General features: G+C 40.2%; 1 protein-coding gene across 1 annotated transcript in view; it reads left to right on the top strand.

Moving 5' to 3' along the window:
* The window catches only part of LOC149316585 (laminin subunit gamma-1-like), a 138,732-nt gene that overhangs the window by 67,616 nt on the left and 58,859 nt on the right, over positions 1–12,257 (top strand). Inside the window, exons 2-4 of the mRNA XM_089515877.1 lie at positions 3,894–4,198; positions 9,897–10,027; positions 11,850–12,016. Of these exons, the coding sequence (XP_089372003.1) occupies positions 3,894–4,198; positions 9,897–10,027; positions 11,850–12,016 (603 nt within the window). The remainder of the gene's footprint in view (positions 1–3,893; positions 4,199–9,896; positions 10,028–11,849; positions 12,017–12,257) is intronic.

Below are 12,257 nucleotides of genomic sequence, written 5' to 3'. Positions count from 1 at the left end.
TCCTGCCACCTCCACATCATGTGCTTCTTTTATGGCAGATAATATTTTTCATAATTTTGAATGTTCCATTCTTTGGCATTTAGGGGTTAGGGAAGGGCTATTTGCAATTGCTTCAGTCTAGGGCTGGAAGAAGTTAAGCCAGTTGTTTTCAAACTGTCTACAGTTTCTAGTCTTCTTTTGAGATGCTTCCTGGAAACAGAGAATACAGCATATGAAATTCATCTGTTCCCCTGGCCATTTCTTTTTATGGTCTTTCCCTGAGAGGCATAGCTATTTGCGGGAGGCATAGTGTGAGGTGTAATCTAGACCAATGCTAATAAAAGTGGTGGGCCTGTGCCATTCCTCAAGCCATTGGCTGCCAGTCTGTGGCAGGTTTTCAAGGAAAGAAAGAATTGTAGCCATTGGGCACAAATATAGTGCTGGTTCCAGGTACATTTGGCGAAAAGACCTACTGGTCTTTCATATCAGATAGTTTAAGAATCACTGCTCTAGACTAGAGTACAAAGATTGCCCTTATGAATGGTATTTGTCCTAGAACAGCATTGCGGGGGGGATCATTTGACTCCCTGTGATGAAGTAACAATTACTTGCAGTCCACCAAGTAGGTAAGACCTCTGAGAAGGCTAGCTGGTATGCAGTCCAGGCCAAATTTTAAACTCTCAACGCTCTCTTGTCATTGATGGGAAAGGTCTAAATCAATTGGCCTTAAAAATACTGAACTGAACTTGGATTGTGTCCAATGTTCAGTGTGTTTCTTTTGTTTTGCAGCCCATCAAAATAGGAATGGCTTAGAGGACTAGTAAAAAAATTCCTGCAGGATAGTAGCTTTCAGTTGACTTACTTACAAGGCAGTCCCAAAATTCATTTGAGAATTGTCCGCTGTGTGCTTGGGTTCTTTGCCAGACAAACTTTTTGTAGAAGAAGGTTTTCTGAAGGAGGAAAGTTTGAAAAAAATACATACTAGATAACAGAGAAGTGAGAACCTGAAATTCCACACATTCTTAGGAAGCAGCAATTCTCATGTTTAAATGAACTGACATTTATTGGACTCGTTTAGGGATATGGCAGTATTTGGAAAGAATTATAAGGGGCAGCCTCTTTGCACAACTGTTTTGGGAAGTCCACACAGGGTATGGTGGATATTTTGTACATCAATTATAGAGGAGGGGGCTTGCAAATTTGGGTGCTTGTGGAATTCGTAGTGTAAGCCCCCAAAGTATTATTTATGTATCTTGGTGATCTACAGATAAATAATGTCAAAGGAGCTTTCTCCTAGCTTCTCTTTGTCCTTTCCAGGATGATTGGGTTGAGCTGAAAACAGTTCCTTCATTCCCTTCGCTATAATCCCACAAGAACTAACAATGGTTCCAGTTATAACAAAAGGCCTCCACTTTCTGGCCCAGCTCCAGCATTTCCTCTTTGCCTTCAGAGGCCATGGAGAAAGAGGCTTTAGAGAAAGTGGAACTATGAGCATGGCCAGAAAGCTGATCCACTTGATTTTGTTTCTTTCCAATGGCCTTACTTACCAAAAGTTACTTTGGAGGATTACAACTCTCATAATGTCTTAGCTAGCAAAGTCACTGGGCCATGGGGGTTGTTCTCTAAAACATTACTTTTCAAGATCAGGTCATATTCCAGAATCATGTCATCTGGCTTGGAGTTCCCCGGTGAGGCTATGTGGATCCTCCTTAAAAACAACACCTAGTGAAAATATTTACAGTATGTTTTGAATGTTCAAAACAAACCAAAAAGTGTCCTCTCTATAGTTTTTTTCAGTGGCAGTATACCAGTGTCAGGGCTGAGAGAATGATTTCATTCAGCGCACCTAAGGAAGCCTGACCAAGATAAGATCTGAATGGAGAACTTTCCAGCTCAGTGTGACACTTCACATATTTACTTAAGCCAGGGGTAGGAATTGTGCAGCCCTCCAGGTGGTGGTGAACTACAAACTGGCATTCCTCACTATTGGCTAAGCAAGCAATGATTGCTGGTAGTTAAGGTCCAAACAGCATCTGGAAGGTCACACAATGTAATTTTCTCTTAGGAAAAATAGGCATAGGAGATCAATCTTAGCTGCTGTTCTGTAAAGTTAGTAATATGGAAACACTGGCCATGTTTCAACAATAGTCTCTCTGCTTATTAAATTAAGACACAAAGGAGCACATCCTTTTTGCATTATTAAGCCAAACATTCTATAATTAATAAATAAATTGTGAAGTTTTTTTTTCCCCTGAACTGGGAATAAACCGAGGTCCTAAACTATGGTTTGAAGTTCATCTTCAAACTGGCTTAGATGAAAGAGGAAACTGTAGTTAATTAGAGGCTTCCTGGTATTAGTTAGATGATTTCCACTGCAAAGAAAGAAGCAAAGCGTCTGCATGCAGAAAGGGGGGAGCTTGTTCATATTTGGCTTGACCATACAAAATGGGCCACTCATAAAAGAGCTTAATTTTGTATTTCAGTTCAGCAAAATGCTATTGAGATGTATTTATCTAAGCTGCTTGTTCAGATTACCCACAATTATGAGAGCCAAGTGAATTAAGGGTTTCTTTTTTAAACTCACGGGTTATCACTCTCCCTATTAATCTTTTTATTACCAGCTTTTTTGTGTTTTAGACTATATTAAGATTCTGATTTCAAACCTTACCCTGCAACTCATCAGAAGGTCTTAAAATCCATGGGTAAGGAAGAATGAGGTAGGGCTCAAGATCCAGATATGTTTTATACCATTTTAGAAACTGCTTTTAAATGAAATGATAAAATTATAAAAGCCAGTTACTGATCTTACAATACAGTATTGAATATGCAGTCTCATTGTTTTTCACTCAATTAACAAACTATCTAATATAGAACAGATGTATTGCAATCTGAATAAGATGGATCATATTCAGAACTCGTATGTTTCCTTTAAGTGTTTAATTTTACACAGAAGAAACATGCCCTGACCATGACTCCAAATCAGTATGGGCAGAGTACAGTATTTAAACTAGGGAATGATGAGCTAAAATCCCTTCTCAGTACATGAAGCTCGCTTGATAGCCTTGAACTACTCAAATATATCACTGATCTATCTTCTGGGGTTGTTGTGAGAACAGAAGGAGTCATCTCTGAATTTACAGTGAACTTAGTTGGAAGAAGCTCTGGGTACAAATGTGTTAGATGTATTTCCCCACAAGGTTTCCAGGGCAGCGTACCTAAGTATGTAAAAATGAATATTTGATTCTAATAAAATGTACAACAGCATAAGGTTTAAAACCGTATTTTAATCTATCCAAAATCAATTTAGACCAAGCTTCTAATTTTACACTTCAGACTTTCTAATCCCTGAGCAAACAAATATCTTAATTTGGTACTGAAAAGAAAGCAAAGTTGGCACTAAAGTCAAAGTGTAATCACTGAGGAGGCCCTCCCTTTTGTAAATCTTTAACATATTTCCTTCAGTGAAAACCTCAGAAAGAAACTCTTGAAGGTCTTGAATATATGGCAAGAATGATAAGGGAGATGTTCCTTTCCATATAACCTTTTCTATTGTCCTTATTTTCCACTTTTGAGAAGGAAAGTGATTATATACAATTTTGTAGTATGGTGAATATAAATGTTTATTCTGACCAACACACTCATAAGTTGGAAAAGTTATTGTTTGCACTTGATCTTCTAGAGTCCCCTGACCAGCATGGCTACTGGCTGGCTAGGAGGTCTAGAAATGGTAGTCTCCCCCCCCCCCCAAAAAAAAAATAACCGAATCCAAGCTATGTATGGAACATAGCACTTTTCACATATGTAGTCTAAGAATCCAAACCTCTGATGGCGTTGGAAAGACTGAGGAGATATTTCTGCCTCTCCTTCTACTTTCAGCTGTTTTTGTCTAATTTCCAACCTTTCTCCCATTGTAGGAAAGGCCTTTGATATTACGTATGTACGCTTGAAGTTCCACACCAGCCGGCCAGAGAGCTTTGCCATCTACAAGCGGACCCAGGAAGATGGCCCATGGATACCTTACCAGTATTACAGTGGATCCTGTGAGAACACCTACCACAAATCCAACCGAGGCTTCATCAGGACTGGGGAAGATGAACAGCAGGCACTTTGCACAGATGAGTTCAGTGATATCTCTCCACTGACAGGAGGCAATGTGGCCTTTTCAACCCTGGAAGGAAGGCCCAGTGCATATAACTTTGACAACAGTCCTGTATTACAGGTAAGGGGGACTGGAGTTGTGAAATTGTAACAATTCTATCTCAATTACTGAGAATCTTGGTTTCCCAAAAACCATCGCAGTAAATACAATGGGAACCAGATTTCCATATTCTTTCTCTAGTGACTAAGTGGTTGGATCCCCAAATGCTTGTGCTTTCCTTAATCAACATCTGGTCAACCTGTGGGCTGTAGGCATCCATTGAAGGTCTTCAGTGCAGCACTCATGAGAGCCATTCCTTCCCTCCCAGCCCCCACATCCTAACTTCAAATCCCATTTGGACACTGCATGGCAGGCCAGGAGGAGAAAGTCTGTGATGATGATTATGCTGAGTAGCACAGTTAAATCCCTGTATATAGTCCTCCCTATGTAAATCATTGTCTCCACAGTGCACCAAACAGCATTAAGCAGGCTAGGGAAAGGCAGTATACAGGGGTGGCAGCACAAAGAAGAGGAAGGTTAGTGCTGGCCTCCTCCCATGACAGTACTCCCATGTATATTTAGTTGCATGGGGCGGGGGAGGCTGTGTTCATGGAGCTATGTTTATGTGGCTGTGTGAGGGATAGACTTGAATAGGGGGAAGCCTGTGTCTGAGAAAGATGGAGTTGCAAGACTGAATAGAAGGGAAAGGCTGCATGTAATAAGGAACATCCATGTATGCCTGCAGAGTATGAAAGGATTATGCTTACTCTGACCCGAGCCACCACCAGCTCCAGCAATGACCACAAGCTCCTGACTCACAACCTACAACTGAATTAAGTCCTCAGAAACCAAAAGGTTGCATTTTGCTGTCTTAATAATCACCAATTTTCTTTCTGTACTTTGCTGTAGATGAGTTGTTGTGTGCCTTCAAAGTAGTCAGTCAAAAAAGGAGCATTAGTATGGGCAGAGCTGAAATCAGTTTCTGGTATGTGAGTGGGGCAGCTTGTGGGAACAATTAAAGAAGTTTCTGGCCTGGCAGGCAAATTGGAAATCGGCTCAGATCTAGCATCCCTCTCCGGTTGTAGTTCTTCACAAGTTGTAGTTCTTCTTCCTGCTCCCTCTTTCTTGGAAAGAACATGAACTATGAAATAATAATCCAATAGGCAGAATTGGATACATAATGCAGAATAGTTAATAAGTGGGGAATCTTGGATATTTGTTCCTTTTTTGGTTTACAGTGCAAGTCATTCCATTCAATGGGGGATGGAAACTGTTGCTAATGTTTATCCATTCAGATTTATATCACTTCACAACTCTTAATAAGGAAATAAGCCATCTTCCCTTTAAGGAAGTAAAGCTGTTGCACTGTATTGTTGTGGTGTTTGTCTTTGGACCCACCTGCTTCCTTTTCATATTGTAGTTAGCATAGTTTAAAATTACTTATACATGAAACAGATGGGGCGGTGGGGGGGGGGGGGACTTGATTGCTGTGACTATGAAGGTTATGCTAATGACTATTCAGTACATGTCTGAATGAAGGCTCCAAAAGTCAAATTTGGCTCTTTGTTTTAAAGAACAGATAATATTGCAGATGAATCAGTTAATGCCCACTTCCCTTGTGTGACAGTACGTTTGTGAGAATGGTAAAGAAAGGAAGCTGCAATTTAAATTAAGCATTCATATAGGGACGCTACAGTATTTTCTGCCTACTCCTGTGGTTCTGTGACTGGAAAGCTACAAGCAAACCAAGTCCATTCTCACATATTTGCTTAAGTTTTTCATCTTCTCCCTGAACTTCCTGGATTCAGTTCTATAAAACATTGCAAATCATTTGAAAGGAAGAAAATGTGTGGTAGGACTTATGCATTCCACTTGTGCGGGCCGATGACTTCCATGGAAAATATTTTTGCTACTGGGGTGGCACTAAACCATAATTACCTCCCTTAGGCTCTCTTGCTCCATATGTGTGGCAAGGGGAGTTTCTTACCTTGGAGAAAACGATAACTTGTCATTTTCCTTCAAATTAGGACAAAAGGCAAAGGATATAAGGAGATGGGTTGTGTTGATTTAGGTGTGAAGAGAGAAGGGATATAGCCAGGCCTGAACTCACAGTGACAAACCATACTTTGACAGGACATCTGAATGAACTCACTGAATTGTGCGTTGCACAATGCAGTATATACATAATGGACTATGATGAGCTTCTTGGTACAGCTTCCACAGTTTGGTGATGCTGATCTTTTAAGTGGGGGAGATGGAGATAGCATAAGACAGAAGTACACTTTTTGCTGATCTTTCATTGGTGTGTCAACAATGCTTGATTGTGAAGAAAATGAACCTGCATAGGCACATATTTTTCAGTCACCACTTTAGGCTGCTGTGACATACTTCACATGCTTAGTGATGGGGTTGCAATTGAAAACAGTTCAGAAACAGCAACCTGCTGGTTGGAGTTCATTTCCATATAAGGTGGGGTGGGGTGATTGATGCATGTCTATCCTGTTAACATCAGTTGTGCTGGGTGTTGGTCCACTTCTGGGGAGCAATCAAATGGTTGTTAGCAACTTTAGACTCCTAAATGGTTTGTGGCATCTATACTGAATGGAATTTTTTTCCTGTGTGATCCTGCCCACTCACAGAAATCATGAGGAGTGACCTTCTTGTAGTTACAACAACCTCTCCCCCCCCCCTCCAATATAATTGGTGGGAATGTGAGAGAAACACTTTCTAAATTGTGGCACTATCTTGTGGAACTCTTTCTTGCCAGACCCATATGCTCACATTTCTGGTAGCATTTCCTTATGTCTGAAGAACAAGGCTTTGGTCTGCCTCCTGCTTAGCTTTTGATGGCTCTTTCTTGTACTTTTATAGCATTTGTGATATTGTTATTTTTTCCCCTGCTGGTCTCTTCTTAGCATTTAAAATTTTCTTTGTGATTGTGTTTTTTAAAAAATGATTATATTGCCTGCATCAGGTGGTTTGCTTTGACCTAGGAAAATGGAATAAAAATGTCCCGAATAAAATAAACAAAATGCATTTACTAGCTTGTTAATGTAAATGGCTGTAGCTAAAGAAAGTTAGTACAGTCACCCCTCCATTTTCGGGGACTTGAGACCTGTGGTCTTGAATATTCATGGAGAGGCGACCTCCACTAATTTCAATGGGGTGCACCCCTGTGGTGCATGCCCTGCGTGCGCTCGCGGCATGCACCCCATTCAAGCCTCTGGGACTTGAATATTGATGAGTCTCTATTTTTGTGGGTGGGTCCGGAATGGATCCCCCCAAAAAACGGAGGGCTGACTGTATATAGAAAGGAGGTGATTCCTTGTGCATAGCACTTGGATGGACCTTCAAGGAATACCAGATGTTTTGGGCTATATTTCACATTAACCTTGTGAAATTCATGGATTACCATAAGTCAACAGGCAACTGTGAAGGCACATATTCACACATTTTAGATGTTGAGATCTAAACTGGATCTTGTTCACTTCCTAGAAAAATATGAACCTAACAAGAGTCTTGTACTTTCTCTTTCATTTTACTCTTTTTGGACATGGGAAAACTGCTCTGTTTTCCTTTTTCATTCTGGCAATGAATTTAGTGTCAGGGGAATTCCATACTTAAATAACTCAGTGTGACTCAAACTTGTAGTGCTTGAGGTACACACATTTAGAAAAAATGAAATGAATTTTAAAAATAAAATAAAATTGGAAGCATTCTTTATGCATTCACATCATTAAAGGCTTACTATGAGAGGTTGTAAGAATTATATAAATTGTGAAGTCGAAGGCTTTCATGGCTGGCATCCATAGTTTTTTGTGGGTTTTTCGGGCTATGTGGCCATGTTCTAGAAGAGTTTCTTCCTGACATTTCACCAGCATCTGTGGCTGGCATCTTCAGAGAATGCTTGCCTGGAAAGGACTTGGGTATATATATATTGTGTGACCTGGAAAGGCAGGCGTGATTTGCATGTGTATTGTTTTGTTGCTAATGGCAGGCCTCTTTTGAAGACCCTCCCACCCTGAGGCCTGCCATTAGCAACAAAACAATACACATGCAAATCACGCCTGCCTTTCCAGGTCACACAATATATATACCCAACTCCTTTCCAGGCAAGCATTCTTTGAAGATGCCAGCCACAGATGCTGGCAAAATGTCAGGAAGAAACTCTTGTAGAACCTGGCCACATAGCCCCAAAAACCCCAATTTTTTTAATATAAATTGCCTAAGCCAACCTTCAATATGAGCCATCAAATTAGAGATGCCTACGTGTAAGGCCAGGACTCCAAATAATGGAGAGAAATCAGGCAGCTTCCTCCATGAGTAGATGATCTGAGGCCCAAAGAGACTTCTCTTTACTGAAATTTCTTGTGATGTATTAGTTTATCCTGGGTTGAGACACAGCTTGAGAAGTCTGAACATGAATATCTTAAAACAGTTTCTTTTTCCTTTTCTTGTATGGCCATGGGCTGAGTAAGGGAGGGAGGTATCAGTGATTCTTGTTGACAGAGATTTTCAATCAAACAGAATTTAAAACTGTATTGATACAACTGTATTTTCAAAATTAATAGCTCGTGCCTCCAACCCAGGATATACAGTGGTACCCCGGGATACGAATGCACCGCGTTACGAAATTTCCGGGGTACGAAAAACTTAGATTTAAAAAAACTGTTCCGGGTTACGAAGGATTTTTCGGCTTACGAAGATTTTTTCGGCGCGTTTCGGCGCGAAATTCAAAAGCCGCCGCTAGCCGCTAGCGGCTTTCCAGCGGCTTTTCGGGTTGCGAAATGTATCGGGTTACGAACGGCGCCGCGGAACGAATTAAATTGGTAACCCGAGGGAGCACTGTACTATACTTCAAGATCTCAAGTATATAGAAAGGTTTCTGCTTCATTGCGTGTTGCAATCTAATGTTTTTTCTTTGTTGATCCTAAGTCCTCACTTACACTACAGATATTTAGTGGCCATCACCTTTTGTCACAAATGTTGTGAGGCAGACAGGGGAACATGACTACTTCAGTAAATCATGCTAGACATTGCCTCATGATAGATAATTTTCAGATGACAGCTGTTTGATGTTGTCTTTGCTTGATCACTAGTCACAATTGTAAACCTTGGTCTCGACTTCTAGAGGTAGAAATAATGCAAAATGCAAATGATTCTTACATGTGAGGTTTATAACATAATTACACATAAGGATGTACAGTGGACCCTTGTTATACTCTGGGGTTTGGTTCCAAGTTCCCCCGTGTATAACAAAATCTGTGTATGCTCAAGTCCCATTAAATATAATGACATAGCAAAATGCTGTCCCTTATAAAAATGGAAAATCAAGGTTTGATATTTGAAATTTATACTTTTTTGAACATTTTCAAACCATGGATGCTTGAATCTGTGTATAAAAAATCCATGTATAAGAAGGGCCGACTGTACTCTTGTCAACACACATTTTTATGGAAGCTACAATACACATTGTTTTTCTGGGTTGCTAAGTGAGTTCACCAGTACAAGAAAATTGCACTGGTAGTTTTAAACAGAAAAGTTCTCTGCATATTTTGTGTTATGTGCCTTTCCCTCCTTCCTCTCTCCACTCAAGGCATTTTTCACCCAATCTCCTCCTCCTCTTTGTGTTTTGTTCATATATGTGCCTCTTACAGCTCAAACTTTTCTCGCACTTCCCTTAAATGCTTCTGGATTCTTTATACTTGGAGAACAAGGCTATTTGTGTATGTGAAGAATTTCTGTGGCTTATCTGTTTCATTCTCATTTTCCTTTCTAGGAGTGGGTAACTGCCACTGATATCAGAGTAAGCCTAAATCGCCTGAACACCTTTGGAGATGAAGTTTTTAATGATCCCAAAGTTCTCAAGTCCTATTATTATGCTATTTCTGATTTTGCTGTGGGTGGCAGGTAAGTAATAATCTACACTTAATTGCCTTCTTAATAGCTTGAATAATTATTTGCTTAGGGCTCTGGCTGTATTTTGATGGTATCTTCTGTCTGTGGCAAGTTATTTTAACGTGCATGTTCATCTGAAAGGGTGGTATCATAAATCATCTGTTATTGAACCTGTACAGCTATATAAAGGGTGGGGTAGTGGCCAGAACTGGAGAATGCAGAGGCATTAAGGGGTGGGGTAGGGATTTCCCTTAGAATATATAGGGCCTAAGAGCTTCTTATAGAATCATAGAATCATAGTTGAAACAAACTCATTTGGTCATCTTCTCCAATTTTATCAGCGCAGGGATCTGCAGCTAAATTTCCATTACTTTAAGTGCATCTTTTATTTTTAATGTATGCTATCCAGCTGTGATAGAGTGTTTATCAAGTTTAAAGGTAGTTCTGTTATTGCCTATTTTATCCTTAACTAATGAGGATTGCCAGTAGGTAAAAAAATAAGTAAGGTGAATCTACCTGTATGTAGTCAGTATAACTCTTTAGATGAGAAGAAAAGAAAACCTTTAGAATTTGGCTTACTCCCCTCCAGCCTCTGTTCAATGAGTCTAAAATGAGAATTCTAGTTTTCTCACAAAGATTTATGACGGCTGAATTTGTAAAGTTCTTGGATTGATTCTGAATTTCTGTAAAAGTGATGAATATCTCCTGAAACAATAGAATGAAATTCTCTTATTCAGACAATTAAATATGAAAACTTTAATATGCTCTGGATTTATGTCCCTCAGCAGTTGCTTATTTCAAAATATAGACCCATTTTAGGTTTGAGCAAGGTGTGAAGACATAGTAATATTGTCTCACTTCTGAATGAGCCAAACATGGCCTAAATTAGGGACAGGATATATGGGCTTCCAGATGTGGTTCTGTTGCAACTCCCATTAACACTCACCATTGGCTATGCTGGTTAGGACCGATGGGATTTATAATCCACCCACATCTGGAAGGGGCATATATTCCCCAACTCTGGCCTAAGGACTCTGCAAATTCCACCACCTATTCTGAATAGCATTAGAAACTGGGCATAGTTCTCCTTCTGCAACTCAGTTGCTCACTTCTATTTGCATGAGCGTCATGCATTGGGAATTAACCTTGTAGCTGGAATGTGTAAGTAGAGAAATCTGACCCAGTCACTTTTGCTTGGGATCTAGCGATCAGACAATATGGCATTAAAGCCTTTTGCTTACATCTAAGCAAGCATCTGAGGGTACATCATAGAAATGACACTCTGATTAAAATGTCTGCTATTTATTGCCTATGTCTTGGCTTGCTTGGGAGAAATCAATTAGCAGTCCCCATAGCCTGGACTTGCAAGTCTATAGTTGCTGATTTGTAATTTTATTGTCTTCATTGGGAATCTGTTGTTGTGATTCCTAAGTAATACTGAAGTACGCTGGACTTTGGGGGAAGGGGGCAGGGACTGTTACTAAATTAGATTGCTAGTCATTACTAGAACTTGGGTAGATTACTTTTTTGAGCAAAGATCCCAGAATCCCCCAGAGATCCTGGAAGTTGCATCCCCAAAGAGTAAATTCCCCAAGCTTTGCCTTCAGTTGGATGTCAGCTGTCATTGGAATAAAGCAGGAGTACTTGCTCAATTCACTTTATTAAAGAAATTTCCGCTTTCACAGAATGTCCTCCCTCTTAGCAATGGAACAGCCAGGGCCCAGGATTTCCTCCAATGTGAGTCAGTCTCTGGCTGCTTGGGTAGTATGGTCTTGTTTGGTAAAAGACCATACATGTTGCTGTTTTTTTCTTGAAGTTTGTTCCTACCTTTCAGGTGCAAATGCAATGGCCATGCAAGCGAGTGTGTGAAAAATGAATATGGGAAGCTTTCCTGTAATTGCAAACATAATACCTTTGGGGTTGACTGTGAAAAGTGCCTCCCTTTTTACAACGACCGGCCTTGGCGAAGAGCAACAGCAGAGAGTGCCAATGAATGTTTGCGTAAGTTTGCGTTGGGGTTGTTCTTAAATAATCTGGCTTTGTCTAAGAAGAAAAATCTTCCTGCCAATTATTTCACCACCTCCTACTGTCAAGTGGGTGGTAGCCAATTTTAAGAAACTTCGGTGTGTTCTCTTCCTTTTTCCTCCTGGCAAGCTCCAGTGGCTTCCTGTTTCTGTCATCCTGTATTAATGCAGGAGGTTAACATATTTTTAACTCTAACCTCAAATGTCTTTGTTTCATG

This window comes from Sceloporus occidentalis, unplaced genomic scaffold (genome assembly GCF_023333645.1).
Source record: "Sceloporus occidentalis isolate IW3139 unplaced genomic scaffold, rSceOcc1.0.p SCAF_3, whole genome shotgun sequence".
Taxonomy (NCBI): domain Eukaryota; kingdom Metazoa; phylum Chordata; class Lepidosauria; order Squamata; family Phrynosomatidae; genus Sceloporus; species Sceloporus occidentalis.
Note: the sequence above shows the minus strand (reverse complement) of the source record. Positions and strands in the feature narration are given on the sequence as shown.